Source organism: Panthera tigris, chromosome A1 (genome assembly GCF_018350195.1).
Source record: "Panthera tigris isolate Pti1 chromosome A1, P.tigris_Pti1_mat1.1, whole genome shotgun sequence".
Taxonomy (NCBI): Eukaryota; Metazoa; Chordata; class Mammalia; order Carnivora; family Felidae; genus Panthera; species Panthera tigris.
In genome coordinates this window covers 16204583-16229407 of record NC_056660.1, presented here as the reverse complement: position 1 = coordinate 16229407, position 24825 = coordinate 16204583, and the positions used below count along the sequence as shown (strand labels likewise).

At 37.1% G+C, this 24825-nt stretch overlaps 1 protein-coding gene across 2 annotated transcripts in view; it reads left to right on the top strand.

The window, feature by feature from the left end:
* Positions 1-24825, top strand: part of TRPC4 (transient receptor potential cation channel subfamily C member 4) — a 197700-nt gene that overhangs the window by 119603 nt on the left and 53272 nt on the right. For both annotated transcript variants that reach the window (XM_007097684.3, XM_042959440.1), the window contains exon 4: positions 20959-21295. In XM_007097684.3, the coding sequence (XP_007097746.1) occupies positions 20959-21295 (337 nt within the window). The remainder of the gene's footprint in view (positions 1-20958; positions 21296-24825) is intronic.

Sequence of the window (24825 nt, the reverse complement as noted above, 5' to 3'; positions counted from 1 at the left end):
AATGTGTAGGAGCAGGCCGTTGCCTGTCCACTGCCTGGGGCAACACTATCTGCTTCCAAAATACATCCTAAGAACAGAGCTTACAGATTCCCATTAATTAATGTTGTTTTGACTCTATAAGGAAGGGACACCATAGGGGAGAGAGAGGTGCAAACCTTCTACACCATGTAGCATTAGGGATGGTGGGGGGGGGAGGAAGATGTGCAAGAATCATTAAATGTAAGTGACTGCCTGTTTGTCACCCTTTGGAGAGAAGAGCAGCCAGGGAAATAAGTACAGTCACTCTCCTCTAAAATAGACTTTTATTAACAGCCACCGAAACAACAAAATTACTATTCTCTGTAATCGGTACTCAGTGACATTCTTAGAGATTTCTTTTAAAATTTCAAGTATTGCCTAAATGTCAAATACATACCAGATTTAAAAGTCTTGGTCCAGGTGTACCTGGGTGGTTCAGTTGGTTAGCCTCTGACTCTTGATTTTGGACCAGGTCATGATCTCACAATTCATGGCTTCGAGACCCTGCTTGGGATGCTCTCTCTCTCCACTTTCTCTTCCTATCCCTCTCCCTCTCCCTCTCCTTCTCTTTCGTTCAAAATAAATAAACTTAAAAAAAAAGTCTTGGTGCAAAAAAAAAAAAAAGGAAAAAGAAAAAAGAATGAAAAAAACTTATTAATTTTATATTGCTTTAATCTCAAAATAAAATTTCAGATGTTTTATTAAATTCAATCTATTATTAAGATTAATTTCACCTGTTTTTTTTCTCTTTTTAAAAATGTGTCTATTAGAAAATTTAAAATTGTACATATGTTTCCATTCTATTTCATGGGACAGCACCGCATTACACTGAGGAAAGTTGATGTCTACACTCACTGGGCAAGCTAAACAAGTCGAGCATTTAATGTGAAACAAATGCAAAGAAATACAGAAAGCTACTGTATTAAAGAAGCTACTATATCAAAGAAGTTTAAACATCTTCGTAAACTACCAATTTCTCTCTTCAATGTGTCAGTTACATCTTACTGTGAGACTCATATCTTGAATGGTAGGAAAAATAATCAATGTGGACTCTGTCGACATTTGGGCGATCCATAAATTTTAGGAACTTAAGCCTCGGGGGGGGGAGAAAAAAACCTTAAATGTTATAGAATTTAGGAATTTTTAAGCTAGAATCAGAGATTTGTTTATTCCATAACCAACTAATCCATTATTTCAACTCAAATAAAGTTATAATTAGATTGTCACGGACACATTTTTATCACACCTACATTTTCAAAGTACAATTCCCTGCACAGTAAGCCCTACGAATGTGCTGCAAAGAGGTTCTTCCTTTGGAAATAGCTATTACTATGACCATTCATTTAAAAAGATATTCAGGGGCAACTGGGTGGCTTAGTTGGTTGAGCATCCAACTCTTGATTTCTGCTCAGGTCATAATCCCAGTCATTGAGCCCCGAGTCATGCTGAGCATGCTTAGGGTTCTCTCTCTTGCTCTCAATCTCTCTCTGCCTACCCCCTGACATTCATGTTCTTTCTAAAATAAATTTTAAAAAATATTAAAAGGGTATTAAAATTATCTTTAGTTGTGAATTTGCACAATGCAAACAAAAGCAGATTTGCAAAACGGGCAGCAATAACCTCTAGGAGAAAAACCCGTATCTTTTAACAAAGAATTATAGTGTTATTTTATCTAAACTGATTCAATGTGACATTGACATGAGAATTCACACATTCACAGTAGATTTGGTTTTGTGGTTATTGTGTGAAGAGGATTTAAAAAAAATTTTTTTAAATGTTTATTTTTGAGAGGGAGAGACAGAGACAGAGCATGAATGAGAGAGGAGCAGAGAGAGAGGGAGACACAGAATCTGAAGGAGGCTCTAGGCTCCGAGCTGTCAGCACAGAGCCTGATTCAGGGCTCGAACTCATGAACCATGAGATTGTGACCTGAGCTGAAGTGGATGCTTAACCGACTGGGCCACCCAGGAGCCCCTGTGTGAAGAGGATTTTTAAATGAAATCTCATCTTAAAACATCAAACCAATCTTTCCTGGTGTAAGGGAGAATAGCTAATCACCTATTTCACAGCATTGTGTAGACACAGTAAATTTACTTCTCAATATATTACCTTGATATAAAAGTCATGGTCTAGGAGCACCTGGGTGGCTCACTCAGTCGGCTCAGGTCATGATCTCACAGGTCGTAGGTTTGAGCCCCACGTTGGGCTCTGTGCTTACACCTCAGAGCCTGGAGCCTGCTTCAGATTCTCTGTCACCCCTCTCTCTCTCTCTCTGCCCCTCCCCTGGTTGTGCTCTGTTTCTCTTTCTCAAAAATAAATAAACATTTAAAAAAAATTTTTTTAAGTCATGGTCTAAAATTTTTAGACCTTAAAATTTTTTTAAGTCTTTCTTTTTAAAAAATTTTTGTCTTCTTTACTTTGTTCCTGCTATAGACTAAACTTTTGTACTCCACTCCACCCCTACAATTCATATGTTGAAACCTAATCCTCAAACTGATGATGTTTGGAGGTGAGGTCTTTCCCAGGTGATTAGGTCAAGGATGGGATTAGTGAATGGGATTAGTGCCCTGATAAAAGAGGCCCCAGAGAAATCCCTCACTCTTTCTACCCTGTTAGCTTACAGTCAGAAGACTGTTTATGAGCCCAGAAGTGGCTTCTCAGCTTCCAGAACTGGGAGCAATAAATATTTGTTGTTTATAAGACCCCCTAACTCTGATATTCTGTTATAGCAGTCTGAATGTGATGATAATTCCCTTGTGAGTTGAAAATGTATAACTAATAAAACCCACGGCCAGATATCTTCAGTCTCACAGTTCTCAACCTTAGAGGTAAGAGCAATTCAAGACCATGAAGGAGATTAGTCATCAGCTGAGATTTTTCTAATAGAAGAAGGGATAAATAACATGATTGGTAGCTAGAAAGTGTGTGTGTGTGTGTGTGTGTGTGTGTACACAGAGAGAGAGACAGAGAGAGATTTTTTTTTTTTTTTTTTTTTTTTACAGAGAGAGAGCATGAGTGAGTGGGGAGGGGCAGAGGGAGCATGTGAGAGAAAGAGAGATCTACAGAGAGAGACAGAGACAGAGAATCCTAAGCGGACTCTATGCCCAGCATAGAGACCCGACTCCAGGCTCGATCCCACAACTGTGATATCATGACCTGAGCCGAAATCAAGAGTTGGAGGTTCAACCGACTCAGCCACCCAGATGCCCCTATATACATTTAATAGTATATTAAAACAGGAAACATTAATATGATATTTATATTTCTAAGTGTGTCCTTTTCTTTGCTGTGAAAACAAATAATTTCCATACCAAAGCTATAAATTAATTCCACCATCGTTGAAAAACAGGAATGAGAAAGTTGTATGAACTACTTTTTCTTGGGGGTGGAGCTAGTAACTTACCCTCTCAAAAACCTGAAAAACATAAACTAAAAAACTACTTCTAAAACTTAAATAGCCCACTCCCCCAAAAAATTTTATGTATTTTTTGGTTATTTATTCTTCAAGCATTGCCTGTTAACACAGTCACAGTCAATACTTATTTTGTTGCTACTTCAGGTCTTATACATAAACTGGGGATCAGTGTTTTATCTCAGTGTTTATATAAACCAGGAGAGTAGACATCTAATAATCCAGCAAGAGTCAGAAATCAGTACTTAAATTTGCAAGAAAGTTAAAGTAAATAGTTCTTTTTTCTTATATCACCATCAAGTTGATTTACTGAGAACATAATTTTCTTCCAAGTTCATAGGACAGACTAATAAAGCCAGTTATACAGTGTGCTATATATCTTTGACTTCTTTTAGAAAGGATATTTTGTTGTTTGTTCTTCTTTTTTTAGCCCTCAGCCATATGTTTAGACTCAGCCTCTTCTTCCATGCTAAACAGCAGTATTAAAGCCATAAAATAACCTAGGCACAATTTTGAAAGCAGTAGGTAAATTTTGTCTTTCTACTGTGGCTATTTATATATTTACTAATTCATTCTAAAAATATTTCTCCAGAATCTTCTTCATACCAGAAACTCTGCAAAACAGTATAGTTACTGAGATAAATAATGTCAAATAGGTAAGGGGATATACAGAGATAATTTATCAATGAAGAGTTAACTATAGGGACACCTGGGTGGCTCAGTCGGTTGAGCATCGGACTTCGGCTTAGGTCATGATCTTGCAGTTCATGAGTTTCAGCTCCGTGTCCAGCTTGCTGCTGTCAGCCTGTCAGCGCAGAGCCACTTAGGATCATCTGTCCTCCTCTCTCTAACGCTCCTCTGCTTGCACTCTCCCAAAAATAAACAAATCTTTTTTAAAAAAGAGTTAACTATAATATTATGGAATATAATTGATGCTGCTATATGTACACATAGAGAAAACCCACCACTGTGAAGGGTGTTTCTGGAAGGCTTTTTCAGGATGAAGCCCGGCCAGAGCAGAAAAAGATGGCATGGTTATTGGAGTGGCCGAGTGGGGACGTAGCATGTTTGGGACAGAGGACTATGGCGATGAGAATGTCTGCATGAAGGGAAGAAAGGTGAATGCTGACAGAAGATATAATTTCCCATTCTCTAGTTGCTTCACATACAAAGTTTTGCCTTCCTCATTTAACTAGCAATTCCACAGTGATTACTGATTATCAATAATGTTCTTGTTATGCATTAATTCTATAGTTTCACAAGGCCAAGATGATATGTACTCTGTTATTATTGACATCTCTCTGGTGGAATTGACTGATGCTTATGATGTTTTGGATTCCCTTCAAATCTAAGTATTGGGCAGTATCTGAATGCTGACATCTAGTACCCGAAGGTATTATCATCTTTTAGATAATGAGTGAATGTTCCAAATCCTCAACCCAAATAATGTTCTCAATATTTAAAATTTCACCTACCTTTTGAGGTCAATATTTCAGTGACACTGTGAAAAACTACCTCAAAAGAGGCTCCCTGTGTCTCCCTGCCCAGTGATTCCTGCCTCCACAATATCCCGGGATGGAAAATTTTGTCTTGCCCTTAGTTCTGGTTGGAAGACATCTCCTTCTCTGGGCAGACTTGTAACTTGTGCAGACACAACAGAAGATCATTGCGATAAAAATGAAATATTGAGAATATATCCATTTCAAGAACTTATATCAGAAAGACTCCTCTAGCCCTTTGCTACATGAGAATCCTTTCTTCAGCAAGCTGAGAAGGTAGATATCACTTGGATGCCATTTATTTACAAGAAGAAAGAAAAAGGAAGTTTCTTTGCCACCCTTTGGACTCTGCTTTTTCACTTTCAACTAACTAAATAAATGGTATTCTGAAAATTAGGACTTTCAAATTAAATATTATATGTTTTATATAACCTTACTGCTCTTAAATCCTGGGACTAGGTATGAAAATATTCCCTTTTTGAATTCCAATGGTGATTTTGAATTCCTCTGGAATTAGACAATGAGGTACCTACGGAAGTGTCCAGAATATGTATCATGGTCTTAACTGAATTTAGTGAGAGGAAAAAAGTTCAAACTATCTTCTGCTTTCAGCAATGTTTTGGGCAAAGTAAAATTACTGTGACAGAAATATAAGTAAATATTTTGACTACATTTCTTATACATATTATGCACCAAAATTGCATTATAAATGTTTGGAGGTGGTTAAATAGTTACTCACGGTTGGCAATAATATGTCCAGATGATGTGAAACAGATAGGTTCTGCTTGTTATCAAATGGACTTTCTACCACTAGAGAAGAATTTAGAAAGAAATTCGTGAGCATTTGCAAACCTCCTCATAGCTTTTATTTATTTCTACTGAAAGTCTAGATACCAAAAATAAAGAGCCAGTGTGTGTGATTATCATTATCTTTATTATTACTAAGATTGTGACTCTATTTACTATCAAGTGTGGAAGCCTCTTGTCTGTCTGAATTAAGAAATCACATCCCTATTTTAGGATAGAGAGGGCGCCAGCATTAAAGGCTGAGGACATGACGACTGCTTGCCCTTTCTCCTCCCTGAGTCAGTATAGATCAGGAAACTCAGAGGAGAGACAGGACTAGTGGGGAGAAGCCAGGGTGGAAAGGCACAGTTCTTTCAGCCCTGGGACTTAAATTGCTGCCATTCGTTATCTTTTATCATTTCCTAAACGCAAATGAAAGATTAAGGTGAATCCAATTAGCTGTAATTTTGTATGAATTCTTTCATTTCATAATCAGCCCATTCCCAGTTTAATGTAAGCAGCTCTAGAGGGGCAGTCTGGTTCTGCTGCTAGGAAAGCAGAAATGTAATTTTGGATATTCCAGGGGAGCAGGTTTGAGAGTTATTGGATTACTGTCCATAGGACTGCCCGAATCATACTGTCTTGGTGGAGGGAGGGTTGGAATGGATACTGGTGCTGACATAGGAAACTTAATTGACACTGAATCCCTTCTACAAGCTAGGCTTATTACAAAATTTGCCTTGAATTTTATAGTCAGATTATGTACGCATAACTAACTCCTAAACACTATGTTCACATTTTGTGATATTTAACGATTACTACTTGTGAAATGTCAAGCAGAGAAAGACAAATACCACATGATTTCACTTATATGTGGGATCTATAAAACAAAACAAATGAACAAACAAAACAAAATAGAAACAGACTTATAAATACAGAGAACAACCTGGTGGTTGCCAGAGGGGAAGGAGTGGGGGAATGGGCAAAATAGAAAAAGGGGATTAAAAGGTACAGATTTCCAGTTATAAAGAAGTAAGACATGGGATACAATGTACAGCATAGGGAATATAGTTAATAAAAAAAATAATAAAGTACTGAAAATCTTTGAGAGACAATCCCTAATATGCAGATTATATTACAGAAACTTATAACTGGATGAAATGGAATTTGGGGATGTATTTGCCTTTTGGAACTGAGTGACACTGATTATTGAGAATTAAAAATACAATTTGCTTGAACCTATCAATATATGAGGTGTAATGTATGTTCATAATCACATAAGAGAACAAAACTTTGAAACTACTTTTAGAGTGTTTCAATTTTATGAATAGTGAACAATACTTATCCACTGTGTAGAAACTAAAAGTGATTTAAAAAATATTTCTAGAGGCGCCTGGGTGGCTCAGTCAGTTGAGCGTCCGACTTCGGATCAGGTCATGATTTCGCAGTTCATGAGTTCAAGCCCCACATAGGGCTCTGTGCTGACAGCTCAGAGTCTGGAGCCTGCTTCGGATTCTGTGTCTCCCTCTCTCTCTGCCCCTTCCCCGCTCATGCTCTGTCTCTCTCTGTCTCTCAAAGATGAATAAATGTTAAAAAAAATGTTTAAAAACATTTATAGTTCATTGGCATGCATTTTTAACTTTAATGTTTTCTTGTACAAGAGTCCAAAATTGGTATTTTCTTCCCAAAGTTTGTACATCATCAATAGTTTTATATACAAGGAAACAATTTCTTGAGATTGGTTTATCTTTTCTTTTTAATTTTTTCTAACATTTGTTTATTTTTGAGAGACAGACAGAGTGAGAACAGGAGAGGGGCCAAGAGAGAGGGAGACACAGACTCTAAAGCAGGCTCCAGGCTCTGAGCTGTGAACACAGAGCCCGATGCAGGGCTTGAACTCACGAATAGCGAGATCATGACCTGAGCTAAAGTCAGATGCTCAACCCACTGAGCCACCCAGGTGCCCCAATCTTTTTTTTTTTTTTTGCATTCTTCATCAGAAATGCATGTCTCCAATTACACAAAAGAGCAAGGTAGGGAAAGAAGATCGTTATTATCCTCTTTTAAAACAGTCTCAAGAGCATTAAAGAGTGCTGAAGACCATGGTTGCTACATCCAGACCTTGCCCCTCTTTCAATTGATTCTCTTGGAATTGAGCCACATTTCTTTGAAATGAATTTGAAATCCGCTGCCTCTGTGTTCCTTGTAAGAATGAATTTTCCAAGGAAAATCTTCAATAGCTGCTAAACTTGACATTTAATCTGGACTAAAGCAACCTTCTCACCCTACAATCAAGCAACACGGTGGATCCCCTAAGAAGTTCCCTGGACTAGTTCATGTTACATGAAGAAGGAGAAGCTGCTAACTTTGTAACTCCTGGAAAAAAGCTCCAGAGTGTAAAGGATCCTCCTCCTTAATGTTGAGGTTCATGCCTTTAGCCAGGCCTTTTTTTGGAACTTACATGAGTGGTTAGTGCCTGATTAGATGGACCCCTAAGCCTTGAACCATGTTCAGCATTTAATTCCATTGAGTAGACATTCATTGACATCTCACATCTAGTACTGGGGCTAGAGATTATGTGATAAAAATTAACAGCCCCTTCTCAGGTATCTCACTACAACCCATAAGTAAAATGCAGGAGATAAAGGGAATAAGTGCAACCGTAAATGACTGTTCAAGGTACAATATCAGCACTGAGTGAAAAAAAGGGCAATTGACTGTAGGAGTGGCCAGGAGAATTAGCAGCTGGGTTGGAGGACCAACCTTCACTATGAAGAAATGGGAGATACACAATCCGAGACAAAGCAACAGCATATGCAAGCCTACAATCATCAGAAAGATCCAGACCCGGTCAGAGCATGAATGGTTTGTATGTCTGAAGTATAACTATGCAAGCTGAGGGAAAGGGGACAGGGGCCATGGGGCTCTTTCCTGGGGACTGTGAAATAGCAGTGCAGAGTATTAAAAGAGAAGGAGACACAGTTCCATTTGCTATTTGTGAGGATCTTCTCAGCAGTCTGGTGCATAGGTTAGAAGGAGCTCTCAGAGGCTGATAGCCATGGGCAGAAAATGGGCTAATTTTCCTAGTTTAAGCCTGAAATAATGACATCTGAGGTTATGATAATATATTATGACAACCTGAATGAAGGAGTGGTATTGAAACGAACCAAGGAGATAATTACAAGAGAAAGAAGCTGGCTTGATAGGCCTAGTAATAGCTGGGAGGTAGATCATTCTGAATGTGCTTGTGGCCTCAGCAAAACAGGGACAGACATTTTAAACAACTTCGCTGACGTAAAATTGACATGCAAGAAACTGCAAATGCTTAAAGTGAATACTTGGACAAGTTTTTATTATATGGGTACATATTGTGTGAAAATATCTGTTACCCCACAAGTTGCCTTTTGCCCTTTTATAATTTTTCTCTGCCTCTTCTCGGGCAACTGCTGATCAACTTTCTGTCACTGTAAATTAGTTTGCATTTTCTAGAGTTTATATACATGCAATTATACCATATGTGCTTTTTTTTCCTCCAGCTTTTCATTCGACATACTTATTTTGAGATTCAACTGTGTGTGCACAACAATGGTTCCTTCCTTTTTATTGCTGAGTATTCTTCCATAGTATGGTCATGCCACATTTTGTTTATCCATCCAGGAGTCCATGGATATTTGAATCGTTTTTGTTTTTGGCTATTACAAACGAAACTACTATGACATTTGTATGCAAGTCTTTGTATGGACAGATGCCTTCTTTTCTTTTGGATAAATGCCTGAGATTGGAATGAGTTCATCACATGGTAAATGTAGGTTCAAATTTTTTTAAATTGTAAATTGTTTTCCAAAGCTGGTTACATTTTGATAGTCAACATATGAGAGTTCCAGTTTCTCCAAATTCCTACCAACCCATATCGTGGTTTATCTTTTTTATTTTAGCCATTCTAAGAGGTGTGTAGTGTTATTTTGCTGTGGTTTTATTTTGCATTTCCCTGATTACAGAGGTGTGAAGCATCTTTCATGTCCTTATTTGCCACCAGTATATCTTTTGATGGTGTTTGTTCAAATCTCGGGGCTTTTTTTTAAATTAGATTGTTTGTTTTCTTGTTATTGTACCTGGATAGTTGAATTGCATATGGTCATAAGGAATTGGAGATAAACAACATGGTTTTTTGATGCCAGGAGCTCCCCAAATCTTAACTTAGGCCATCAGCAGACAGAGAGGGGTTCATCAATGCTGTGCATGCAGGTGGATAAGCAATGTTATAGCCCCAAATAATTGATTATGAACTCATTGAGTTACACATATCTCTGTGACTTTCAAATGGCAATTTTCTGATAGAAAAAAAAAGTTGCTGGTAATTTAACATTAGGAATATGATCAAACCAGGCAAAACTTAGGTAAAGTTTTTCTTATGTTGGAGAGTTATATTTTATACCTAACCTCAGATGTCTTCTCTCAAATAATCAGCATCTATATGTTTCTCCCTGAGTCCTTAGAGTTCTTCGCTAGGGGTATAGTACTGATCCAGATCAACATTTCATGTCTCTCATTTTTCCAGCCACCAAAGCTCTGGTTTTTGGTTTTTTGTTGGTTTTTTTTTTTTTTTTTTTTTTTTTTGATCCCATTGTGTGACTATCTCAACTAGGTAACTCTGGTGTATATGCTTAATGCCTTGCTTGCCTAAGCATTGTAATATTTTATGCCAGTTAAAATACACACATCACCAGAAAGCCCTTAGGTAGAAAGTTTAATTATAGTAGCAGACTGTTACAGGAGATGGTTTTATCTTTTTGTTTACAGACAATCTTAAACTTGCATCATAAGGACAGCTGGCTGCCTGCATGTAGAGTTCCCTCACGTCATAATGTTATTGATAATCACTCTTCTTAATTCCTTATTAGTCGTTGTCATTTATTATCAATCATGGTGAGAAAATAAAGAAGTAGAAAAATAGGAGAGGGAGGCAAATTGAACATAGAGTGGAAGATAGAGTTCTGAAATATTATTTATGGATTTGAAAAGTATTTGGAGCACTTAAAAGAGCCATTTTTATATAAACTATAGAACCAAAAGCTATATGATAGGCAACTCTGAGAAAATGAGGAACTGGGAATATTATAGTCTAAAGTATGTCCCCCCTCAAAAAAAATGATGTGTTAGGATACCCAAATACCTAAGAATTTGATCATTTTCAGAAAAGAGTTCTAGCAGATGAAATTAGTTAAGATGAGGTCATATTGGAGTAAGATAGCCCTTTAATCCAATAGACTCATGTCTTTATAAGAACAGAGCAGAGGATGTGGAGTGAGGCACACAGCTATGTGACGAGAGAGACAGAGATTGGAATAATCCAACTGCAAGGCAAGGAATGCCAAGGCCACTTCTAGGGGGTAGGAAAAGACAAGGAAGGATTCCACCCAACGTCTTAGAGGGAGTACAGCCTTCTTCTTAACATGCTGATTTTGGACTTTAAGCCTCTAGACTGTGAGCTAATAAATTCTATTGCTTTAAGCCACCCAGTTTGTGGTACTTTGTTTATGGCAGTCCTAGGAAACTAATACAATGAGCAACTCTATTTTAATTAAGCCTTAGGAATCACCTGAAGATCTAGTTTATATGCAAAAACTTTTAATATTCACAAGGCTAGCAGTACCCTGGGTTAGAAAAATCAGTAACATTCTTATGTGCCCTCATTTCCTTTGGGTTGCAGGTTGAATTCCTTTGAAGAATTCCTAACGATGGTTACAGGTCTAAGTTTTCAGTAACTAATTTCCTCTTGTATAACAGTTTATTCCTTGTTTTCAGGTCATTCTTCACACATGCTTCATGATCTATCTGTACTGACTGAGATGTGCATTAACTCAGAGAGTTACCATAAGGCTACCCAGACCAGGATGTGAACGAGCAACACTTGTACTCATGGGAAATAGAAATCCAGAAAATGATAATCTGACTTTTAAGAACATAATTTCAGTCATTTCAAAAGAGAGAGAGAGAGAGAGAGAGGGAAGCCCATTAGTTAATGATCATTGAGAGAAATGAAGAACTAGGTTAGAGATAGGGCAGAGGGGATGGAGAGGAGGGCAGCATGAAAGGAACTTTGCAGACAAACACACGTGGGTGACAATGAGATGAGGGAGGAGAGAGAGGGAGAAGGAATGAAAAAGGATACCAAGGAATAATTCCTCTGGAACAAACACTTTATCCATATTCTTCTCAGCTTTAGAGAGTAATGTCAGAGACTGGCTGAGGCACATGAAACTGTTTTCTTCTCTGGCGCTTTTATGTGCTGTTTATGTTCAGTTCTCCCCTCTGTTGTCCTACACGTTGGAGCAGAAAGTGCCGGCTGGTCAGTTACTGTGTGGGCTCTGCTGTTTCCAAAACACATAGCCTTCCTTTCCCCATTGTAGACTAGTTAAATTCATTCCAACCTCAATAAACAGATAATTAACAACTGAGTGTTATTTTTAGCCCAGGAAATGTGTTAGCCGAGATAGTCTGAGGAGCTGTTGTCAGGGAGGCAGAAAGGAGTTCAGTGGCAGGAAAAGAGATTAGTGAGCATAAAGGAAATGACTTTATTCTTGACCTTGAGACTAGAGTGAAAAACTTATCTGTTTATAGGATCTAACACATTTGAAACAAATATAACTCTACACTTATATCATTTATGAGTATAAATTGGCAGAGTAGAGGAGGGACTGTGTTCTGTGGTGTCAACCATTGTCTCTGAAAAGAAGGTATAAAGAACACCCTATTGTGCAGGGTCTTGTACAATTTAATTTTCTCAGAAACATATGTTTGATGTTACATTAAAAGGGAAGGGAAGGAGGAAAAAAGGAACCATACTGTTTCATCTCATAAGGATAACTAGTATTCATTCCCATTGTGTCTCTTTTTTCCCTTCTGGATTCTTGTTCCAATGGAAGAGAGGGGAGCAGATTTTGGTCCTCAGTAAAAGTCTCCCTGGGAGATTCTGAGTAAAAGTGGAGCACCCTTTGTGCTGCTTCTCAGAGCAGAAACTGTTGGTGGCTCATCAGAGGTGGGAACTGGCCCAGAGGTGGGAACTGGCTGGCTGGGATCAGGACCAAACCTGCTTCCATTTTCCATCTACCGTTCTCACCTCCTATTCCCCTACATGAGCCAGAGTCAAATGGTGGTTTCTTCAAAACTGTATAATTGTCTACCTCCACGCCTCTCTTCATTTTTTAAGAAAACTTCTAGGTAGCCACCTAGAAATAACTGGCAGTTTTTCATCTACCTTCCATGACAGTTTAAAACAGTCTTTCACATAAATCTTGAAGAGAGGTATTGATGAATAGATAGGGAATTTCTACCAAATGCTGCCCTTTGTGATTTTCAGAGAACAATATCTATTAACTCTACCTTCCCATTACCTATATTGGGTTTTGTTTATTTGCCATGTTCAATAATTTAATGTATTCAACATTGGCTTTATCACCTCCTACCTTATTCCTTTTGCCTCTGCATTTTCAACTTCCCATTACTGCCCACTCATATCCCAGCTCAGTTGCCAAACCAATTTTGAATTTAGGCCCAGAAATGATGTAAGAAGTTAAATCCTGCCCCTGCCTCGCCAACACGATCAGATGGAGTTCAGTTGTCATCTTCCCTTCTGGATGTGGAGACATCAGAACTGATGCCCTAGAAATGTGCTTTGAGCTACTCCTTGAGTCCCAATTTGCAAATATGAATTTGACATTTAAGTCCAAGGAGAGTAATCAGGTGATTTGATGACTAGATGGGAGATTCTTTGAACTTGACAGAGTCAAGGGGTTTGTTGGCCAATAAGTTTGGAGAGAACAGACTCTAATCAGTCTTCTTGGCTTATCGCAAGCTTTTTTGCCAATTCCTTCTCAGATATGATTGAATCTTCACTGATTTTTTACCTTTTAATGAGTCTAATAAAAACTCAGTCAACTATTTACTGTAGTGGTATTACCTTATGCTTGAATAATTATTATCATCTCCTTAAAGTAAGTTCCCTATAGAATCTTTTAAAACTAATCCCCTATTTTGTGACATTCCATTAATTAAAATGAGGTTATATAATATGTAAATATATATATCAACTGACATAACAGCAATACTCTGTAAAATTCAGAAAATGAATAAGTATTATATATTTTAGTATAAAACCATGGATAACTGTGGGGCACCCAGGTGGCTCAGTCAGTTGAGTGTCCAACTCAATTTCAGCTCAGGTCGTGATCTCAGTTTGTGAGGTCAAGCTCCGTGTCAGGCTCTACACTGACAATGTGGAACCTGCTTAGGATTCTGTCTCTACCTCCCTCTCAGCCCCTCCCCTGCTCACTCTTATTCTCTCTCTGTCTCAAGATAAATAAATAAACATTTTTTTGAAAAAGACGACTATGTAACTGTGTATGTATATGGACATATGTGTGTATACACATATTCTTGTGCATGTAAATATATGTGTCTATATACAATAATGGTAATGCCTAGCACTTATTGAACATAAGTATCATCTAGGAACTGCTGTATTCTTCATGTACTAGTTCAATTAATTTTATAATAACCTTATATGGTAAGTGTTTCTATTATCCCCACATATCAGGGAAAAAATCACATTGAAAATTTAATAATTTATTAACATTCGCACAATCAGGAAACAGCAGATCAGGATTCAGATCCCAGTGGGCTGTTCCAAGGCTTGTATCTTCTTAATCTCTACAACATCCAAATATATTATATAGAGACAATATGATTTGTCATTTTACTGTAAGGTCATGATGGTGATGCATAGGGTAAAGATCTGTCAGAAACTAGGTATGAGAATTTTTTTTCTCCTTTTCTGATCCAGGTTCTTAAATCTACTCATGTCTCTCCTATTCATTGCATCCCAGTCTGTTTCATGCTAGTCTAGGTCTTTCCAGGCATTTATATGGTGAACTAGTCAGCTGTTATCCTCTGGCTACCACTGCACTGTGTTCTGCTGTTCTGTCTGCACTACAGTTCAGTGACTCGATGGGGATGACTCTTAATATTTTTGTGTTTATTCCTGTAATTAGATATTACACCAATCTGTACCACAGAATACGTGCTAGATGTGTAACTTCTATGCATCTGACAGCAAAGACATCTTCATGAACTAAATTTGCCTGTTCATAACCTCAATAAGAGGATTGATTTAGGTAAGGAAAGAAAACATTAGAAAAATAGAAAAAGTTGGAAAAACTGGAAGACTATCCTATATTATTTAAAAAGTGTTGTTCTGTAAAACAGTGGTTCTTATCATTTGTCTCTGCATCCCCAACAGCAGCATCACATGGCAACTTGGTAGAAATGCAAAGTTCAGGGCTTCACCTTGAACCTACTGTATCAGAAATACCGAGGTGGGGCTCAGGAACATGGTTTGTACCAAGCCTCCAGGCAACCCTGCTGCTTACTCAATTTTGAGAATGCCCCACTCTGTGGCTAGTTCCCCTCACCCAAGTTCTCATACCACTCATAGCTGGATTTAGCTGAAAGCAAACTCCTGCACACAAATACACACCACACAGCCAAGTACCCCTACTCCCTCACAAACAGATTTGCTCTTGAGATTCGCAAGTGTTCAAATGTATATTTACATTGAATTAAAACTACTCTGGAAGCATTTATCAGATACAACAGAGCTAAATAAAACCTCGTTAGACATAAAATCCTTTCAGCCAGTGCTTATCAAATGTTAACATTCGTAGGAAGCACACTGTTAAATGTCGATCTTATTCAGCAAGTCCTGAGTGGGACCTACTGTTTTGCGTAGCTGATGAGCTTCCAGTTGACACCAGTGCCACTGGCCTCAGCCCACACTGAGCAGCAAGGATCTAGACTCAAGCATTGCCTCAATAAACATTTTCACCGACGTCTCAAAATAGGACTGCAGTTTCCCTTTACACTGTGTCACTGGTATATTCACCATTGATGATGACCTTCTAGCTCAAGGGATAGCTCATCTGAACAGACCTGTCTCCATCCTGAAGCTTTTAAGATGATAGTCTCTAAATCTAAATTAAAACACATCCACCTACTGCTGTGCCTATGAAAATTCTACCTGTTATTTCAGAATTAACTAGCAAATCCTGTTCCTGTCTTCAGTTTTCTCAGATTACTTCATGTTGGGCACAATCCCTCCTATACTCTACCTCTTTTTTAGCACATCATATAATGTCCTGTTAAATTACACTAATCTGGACCATAGAATATGTGCCAGATGTGTGACTTCTGTGCATATGACAGCTAAGGCATCTTCACTGAACTAAATTTGCCTGTTTATAACCTCAGTAAGAAGACTGACCTTAAGTGAGGAAAGCAAAAAATAGAAAAATAGAAAATATTAGAAAAACTGGAGGACTGGTCACACGATCAGTCCCCAATGTATGTTGAGTTCCTAGAAGACAGATATATCTGGTTCTTAACAGATCTGGGTCCTCTCCCCACTTATCTAGCCAAAGTCCAACTCATAGATGATGCTATTGGTTTAATTAAAGTAGGGAGGACAAGGTGAAAATGATGTTTGATTAATAAAGTAGCAGCGTCTGAGCAGTTACATAGTATGACTGTGCTCCAGGAGACCAGCATTGTTTTAATGAGGAACACAGCTAAAGCTATCTCTAAGAAACAGGGAGAGACTCACATGGTTAAAGGGCCTTGAGAACTATGAAGGAAATGTGGGATTGAAGTTGAAGAAGTGGTTTTTAGTTATGGACAAAATAATTCCCTAAAGCTCCTTGCCTACCAATAATCCTTAAACCTTGCTATCAACATTACAAAATGAGCTGCTGAAAAGCATTCCTGGGCAGAGGAAATAAAACCCCAAAGGATATAGATTATTTTTTAATTGCTCAGAAATAAACAGTAAGACCCAGAGGAAACTGTGGTCCTTTTTAAGCAAAGAAATCAGATTGTCTGTATGTAAATCACTATAATACATTCACCTCAAAAGTTTCAATTCTCTTGAGACTCAAGTCAATTCTCAACTCTCATGTAACTATCCCACTTACTCAAGATGCATAAAGTAGCCAGGTTGGCTGTTCCCAGAATCTCGATTTTGCTCTTATAGAGAATATGACTGCAGTCTGAACTTTGGATACAAATTTTTAAGCTATAAAAAGTACTTCAAAACTGAAAAGATAAAATACAAACACTGAGACAAATACCAAGTAAATCTATAGTCATTTTAATTACTAGGGCTTCATTAATTTTGGAACTCTCTTCTGTTTATTACATTCATATCCAATTAATATTTAATACCTGCCCATGTAGTAGTGAGGCTTCTTGGTCTGTTTGGTTTTGAGTTTGGGGTATTTTTTGTTTGTTTGTTTGTTTCTTTGTTTCTTTCTTTCTTTCTTTTTACTTTGTGGTAAAAGTAAGTCTTTCTTTATCCTGTTTCATCATTTTTGTTTGTTTCCTTTATGGTGTTGATTTGTTGACTGCTTTAGTATTTTGAGTAGTTGTTTTAAAATTATTCATACCAGATTTCTCTTTATTTGTAAAAATTAGATTTCAGTAATCTTTACAGTTTCTTCAATATATCAAATTCCATGACTCAAGGATTTGATAAATAATCATGAGAACGGGCTTTTGAAATTCTTTTAAAGGTTACTGAAAGAGAGGGATAGGAAGTTTTTCCTTTTTTTCTTCTAGTGTCTTTTATAAATGCATGGCACCAATGTGAATTTGAATGTTCCTAATGTTTTAATATGATTTTAATGGGATGGCTGCAGTCGTGCTAGAATTGGCCAATAGCTGGAGGGAGAAAAGAGTGTTGCCTGAAGAGATACCCTACTTCCCCCAGTCCTGGGAAGGGTGTTCCTGTGACTCGATGTGCAGTAGAAAGATGAAGCAGAAGAGGCAGAGGCTCTGGGCTCCCGGCATGCTGCAGGCAACGTGAAGGCCCATCTGGGAAGGGCTTTGCTGGAATGGGCCAGTGGCAGGTGTGAGAGATAGGATGGCCCTCTCTGAGGGTGTCTTTCAGAGGGAGTTGGGGTAAAGCTATGTCTCTCTCAATAAGCCAAATAAACCAAGAGGCTGGGGGTTGGGGATGAGAGAAAGAAAGGAAGGAGGAGACAAGAGATGAAGTACAGAGTAGAGCATGAAGGAAAGAAAAAAAGAAAAATGGAAAGAGGAAGGGACACATGAGAGAATGGAATGTTTTAATCCACTTTAGCAATTAAAGACTCTACAAAACCCTGTAGTATAGAAGTTTAATTCTTTAAATTCTTATTTTGGTAACTAATTTAACCATGAAACCCACTTTTTTTTCCATGGAAAATGCGGGTATAGACATGTAGTGAACAGGTGTAGTAGAAGGAGGATGTGAAACCATTGTGAGGGCATTTAGATTTACAGTGATTCTTAGGAATACTTTTTGGTTTATTTTAATCCTATGATTAGAACAAATTTGTAGTCAAATAATATCCAAATTTGGGGAAACTTGTATATTATGTACACTCACCCCTGCTCTTCTTATAATCCTATTTCTATTCTTTAGGTCTGTATAAGTTTCATTGTGTCTGTGTCTAGAAGAAAATTGTGTACACTGTTCATTAACTAAGCACAGATGTATAGTTTACAATAATTAAAAAAAAAAAAACCTTTTAAGAAAAAAAGTATTAGTAAGAACGAAGGCTAACCTACTGCTTGACAATGCAGGTGTTCCTAGAAGGACTAAATAGTTTGCTTCTTCTGGATAATTTAACACAGTCTATACATGTGTATTAGGCAACAGAAACATTTATCTGAGAAAACCTTAAGTGTTCCTAATAAAGCTATTTGCTCAATTGTCCTGGGGTGTCCCATGCTGTAATGAGATTTTGGCCAAGAAGGGCAGACAGAGGTTATAAGTCCTAGTATTCACCCAGATCATCTTGAACAAAGTATGTACCTTTCTTTCACTTTTTCTGCATGTATTAAATATATCATTCATACTTAGTCCCTTACAGTGTTTCTTCAGTGTGTGAGGATTAATGAGATATTCTAGCAACTGCTTGTTAAATCTTGCATTTTCTGGAAGTTTAACTCCATTTTATTAAGGTCTTTCAGTTGTGCTGAATTCTAATAGTATGAGAAATGTTTTATATGAAAAAAAATAGAAAGAAGATGAAAGACTGATTTGTTTATAGAACCCTGGTGGGAAGGATCCTGTATGTGCTGGAGGGACAACTCTTAAAAAGAACAGGGCTTGTTAACGACTTACCATTCTTTGCCATTACTCTGCATATATATCAGCAAGAACTCTATTTTGACTTCCAGATGCCTGACTTTGACCAGAATAATAGGCAAGGACTGTGTTAAGAAAAGCTATTCTTGGGGCGCCTGGGTGGCTCAGTCCGTTAGGCGGCCGACTTCGGCTCAGGTCATGATCTTGCGGTCTGTGAGTTCTAGCCCCGCGTCGGGCTCTGTGCTGACAGCTCAGAGCCTGGAGCCTGCTTCATATTCTGTGTCTCCCTCTCTCTGACCCTCCCCTGTTCATGCTCTGTCTCTCCCTGTCTCAAAAATAAATAAACGTTTAAAAAAAAAAAAAAAGAAAAGAAAAGCTATTCTTTGGGTTATAAAATTTGATTTTACTAATTACTTTCAAAGTAATGAAGACAGCCCTCATGATCTAAGTCTTGATGAAATGCAGTTCTATTTTATCTATATTTACTAAGCACCTTATTATAAATTTGATTTATTACATATTTTTTGCCCTCTGTGTCCTTTGATGAGTAGAGTATCCAAGACAAGGTGATGAGAAACAGTTGCATGAAAAATCATTTCATGTCCAGTTGATATGTTTGCACATCTCAACTACTGAATTTCTCTTTTAGTCAATCATCCTTTCTCTCCTTTCACTCTCAAAGAGCTTTTAGTTTGTGATAATCATGGGATTATGTGAACCCAGGGATTTTCTGCTTGCTTACCACCAAAAAAGAGTAAGGGCAAGTCTTGTCTCAAGGAGATCTATACAGGCTAAAACCGAAGACGAAAAAGAATATCAAAGGAACTTCTCCAAGTCCCTTACAAGACACTGAAGATTCTCTTTCAGTCAACAGTGCCCACGGGGCATCCCTTAAACACTTCTTGCCAGAGTATGTTCTCTCTCTCCCCAAACCTTGCCTTTAATTGCCTTCCCCTTCTCCTCTCTGCTTATACAAATCTGCCCCTTCAAAGCCAGATCCACTGGGCAGCATTCTTGGACCATTCCATCTGGAAGAAATAATTCCCTCTGAATTTATACTAATGCTTAGCTGTCAGTCCCAGTGAGAAATGTAGTGTGCAGAAAAAAAAAAATCCCGGACCAGTTACTCAAATGTTTTATCACTTACTAGATATGTACCCTTAAATAAATTTACTGACCTCTTATAACACCCTGTATCCTCATCCTTAAAAGAGAGTAAGGTCTATGCTATATCCCCAAAATATTGGCAAGATAAAACAATGCCATGTTTGTGAAATGTTTGGTATATGGTAATTGATTATACTTAGGCAAGTATAGGTTTTATTTCGACCAAATTCAGCTACGATGATTTACATTCTGGTAATCCTAATATGCTTTCATGTATGTTTTTCTTAATGTCTCAACCCAATTAGAAGTATAATTACTTTTTCTGATGATAAAAAGATAGTAAGTATTTATGATATAAAATGTTAAAAGTATACACAAATATAAAAATGAAATCTAGTATAATGTCATAACCAGAAAACAACCAGTAAACTAAGAAACAAGCACTATTGACATCTTTTCTTGCGCCATATATATATCATATATATATGTACATATATGTGTGTGTGTGTGTGTGTATGCCTTTGTACACAACTTTGCTCACTCATCAGTGTGTCCTATGACTATTCTTGTTCTCCATCTGTATTTTTACATCTGTACAACCATGATTTCTGTCACATCTGACTAAGCCCATAGCACTATGCCTTGGTATAAAATATTACATACAGAGGCTTTATTCACAGAATGAGTTAAAGGACTTAATGATTATTTAAATATAAAATTATTAATTTTTAAGAAATTTTATTTTTAAGTGATCTCTGCCCCCAAGGCGGGGCTCAAACTCACAACCCCACAGTCAAGAATCATCTGCTCTACCAACTGAGCCAGCCAGGCGCCCAACATAAAATTATTTAAAGCAGAACTTCTGGCTTTAAAGATAAATCTGTGGTCTTACTGATGAACTGAATCCACCATATGTGACACTGACTCTTGCTTTTCCTTTCCTTTCTGTGTAGTTTGTTGCTCAGCCCAACTGTCAACAACTGCTTGCATCTCGCTGGTATGATGAGTTCCCGGGCTGGAGGAGACGACACTGGGCAGTGAAGATGGTGACGTGTTTCATAATAGGACTCCTTTTTCCCGTCTTCTCTGTGTGCTATCTTATAGCTCCTAAAAGCCCACTGGGACTGTTCATCAGAAAGCCCTTTATCAAGTTCATCTGCCATACAGCGTCCTATTTGACTTTTTTGTTCCTGCTGCTGCTTGCCTCTCAGCACATCGACAGGTCAGACTTGAACAGGCAAGGTCCACCACCAACCATCGTCGAGTGGATGATATTACCGTGGGTCCTGGGTAAATGTGTTACTATAGAAAATATAATAAAAACGTGTTGCTGCCATGGAATTTTGTTGCCCAGAAAAGAACATTCATTAAAGTTTGGGACACAGGAATGTTGAAAACAGGTTTGACCATTTTAGCTCCAAGGCCTAATCCCCAAACTAAATAAACACTTTTGCAAGTTTTGGGGAACTTGCCCTCAAGTGCAGCCTATGAAATGTAACTGTAGGTTTTAAGATTTCAGATTTTAATGACATCATGCCCCATGAATGATTTTCTGGGTTTTTTGTTTGTAAGCTTGTTTTTAAAGACTTTCCACATATCTCATTGGCCATATGTAACTGATCATTGTAGTTTTCTTAATGGATACACCTTCCAAAAGACAAATTACAAATCACTCTGCAGAATTAGTAATTCTGTACATAAAGTAACTATAACCATTCTTTAAAACCAATCCATTTAACTTTATCTTTGAAATTATATATTCAACCAAAATAATAGAAAATTAAACTCTAGGACATCCTCCAATCTCTCTCTGTTCTTTCCATAGAAAGAAAAATGTTTTGGAATCTGTAGAAATCAAGGTAGAAAAGCTTAAAGTAGCTGGTAAAAACTTTGTTTTACTCTCTTATTGTAGCCATAGTTAAAACTCACATTTTAATTACTCTTTCCTCTAACCTACTGTGGTTTGCTAAAAATCATATTTTCTCAATTTAGCTCATCATTTTAAACCTCTCTGGTATCATATCCATCTCATCATTTAGTAATTAGAAAATATGTGAAAATTTCATGATTCACAGTCTCAGAAGATCAGTTTGGCTTAACTGTCAAAATTACTGGAGAAATTGTAAAATGTGGAAAAGGCAGGAAAGAAAACAGGACTATATCTGAATCTGAGATAGAGGTACTCTTTGCTTTTAAACATTATAACTACTCTAAGTACTGACAATAAGAAAAGTTCATAGGAACAAGATTCGATGTGTTTTACAAATATTGGAAAAAGCACCTTCTTAGGTGAACTTTAAAACAGAGTACATTCTCATTAATATGGCATGCATAAAGTATGATCGTGCTTAAATTAGGAGAAAGGTTAATAAAATAATTATGACATTGTAGTTGATATTCAATATAAAATTACCCTGCCCATTGCCTTTTAAATTAAATATCTCACATTAGGAATATGTTCTTTATAGATATTTCTTCATAGAAAATTTCTTGTAAACAATTCTTAAAGAAGCATTTTGGAGGTTAAATTTCCCATTATGGGGAACTTATATAGAATGTCTAAAAATTGATATTCCAAATGAAATATAGAATATTTAGTTTTGAAAAATGCCATAGCTACAATGAAGTATAAGCAGAGATAGTATTTCTAGACTTTCCTTTATGCACTTAATGAAAATATATAGACTACGTTCTGTACAGTAAGTGCAGTGCAGGGCAATAGTGATACAAAAGTAAAAAAATAAAAATAAAACAAAAAAAAAGAGAAGGAATTCCTTGCCCCTATGAAGCTTAAATTATACTAGAGGAAATAGATAATAAACAATGAGATATGTTACATGTCAGAAAACAGTAAATAATATTAAAAAATACAAGCTTCAAGCCTTTAGTAACTTGTGCAATTAAAAGAGTCATTGGCTGCCTCCTTCTTGCAAAACTTGTAATAGAATTTTCCATGAAAGCTGGCTAGAAATCATATCCAATCCTCAGCTGAATGGTTAAATAAGGTACAAATTTAATTGTGATAATTAAAATTCCAGCCTGGGGAAATATCTTCTAAAGGCAACATTTTCTTAAGCTATCCTGACTTAGGCAATTAATTTACTTGGGAATTTTTAGGATGCAAAGAGATTTTCTAGAATAAAAAATATATATGAACGATCCTCTTGCTTAAATACCTGGGCACGGAGAAAGAATTTTCTATATCAAATAGCTCTGTCAAGGCTAGTGAATTCTGAGTGTCTCATATCTCAGACTGAGTTCTAAGTATGTTGATACATCCATGATTAAAGGCTATATTCACTATGTTATTGGGCTCTTGTAGAAAAAGCACTGTATTTGAATACATGACCAGGTTCTGTCACTAAGAAACTCTTAAATTATGAGTGGTCACAAGCTCTCAGGATTTCCAGTATCTTCATAAAAAAAAAAAAAAAATGAAAGATTCAAAGTCCCATTGAGTCCTATTGCCCTGTGCTGGGGAGCTGTCATTATTAGGGCAGAAAAAAATGTTTTGTTTTGTATTGTTTTTTTAAGCCAGGGTAGGTGGGGAAGAGACTAAAGACAACAGGGTAGGAATGCTATAACCTTTGACCAAAGGTGGGATATAGACAAAAAGGCCTGGTCTGATTTGATAGCTGTATTAATGAGACTTCTATCTTGTCTTCCTTATTAATACTGCTGTCTGGTAAAAAGTCAGTGGCTAAACATTTCACAGTCCCTTCGCTGTGAGGTTCTAGGTTTATAATAACAAGACTGAATGACTTACAGAGAAGAGTATGGCTTACAAATATGTTTCTCATCACGTTAGTTTTCCCAGTGATAGATTGAGTGTCTATGCATGGGTTTTTCTCAAGTCTTCTTGAACCAACTTAGATTTTCAACCCACGTCACTCGGTGGGCTACTTTTTGTGTAAAGAAAGGCTTTTTCCTTCCTCTTCGCTTTACTTTCCTTCCATTTTCAGGGGCTGTTCCCCAGACCTATGATATGATTTATAAGAAATGATAACTTTTATACCTCCAATTGTATAATCCTGACAAAAAGACTTTTGATTTGTTTTATATATTCATACCATAAATTTTAACTTTTCCTGAGTAGAAAAGTTTTCTAACTGCAGAGTATAATCTCTCAAACTGATCCCTTTATCTCCTTAAGAAGTATGTTTTTGCTTTGGAATTTCTGTTCTTTCATATACTTTGCTGTGTTTCTACAATACAAACTTATTTGGTCTGACAGATCCAGATATCTTGCGATTTTGCACAGGGGTAGAATGATTTTTCCCTGTTATTTCAATATCTTTCCTCTGGAAGTTCAACATCATGTTGACTATTTAAATTGAAGTCTATTGAGTTTTATATCTTGAGAAAACAGTCTGCAATAACCCTGGTATTCTTCCACTGCGGAATCATTGATAAGCTGTCCCTTTGAATGATTTTTCCTTCAGACTTTCTTGTATGGAAGGTTACTGACCCTTCTTTCTCCCATCAAACAATACTCTTGTGGATGTCTGCTGTCAGGATAAGTTTTAGCATATAAGCAAAGAAATCTAAAGGCCTCATGCAGGGTTCAAACTTAGGATGTGGTCATCTGGAGATACAGTCCTAACCAAAAGAGAAAACTAATCACAGATAATACAGTTAGAACTATCTCAATAGATAGGCAGATTCTAGACACATAGACACCAATGCACTCAGAGTGTCACATTACCCATTTAAACTAGAGTAAAAAGTGAAAAATGATAGTTCTAGCATATGGGCCTGATGACAGACCTATACCTTTCAAGTATCTGAGAGAAAGTGTTATTGGAAAGACTGAATGATGG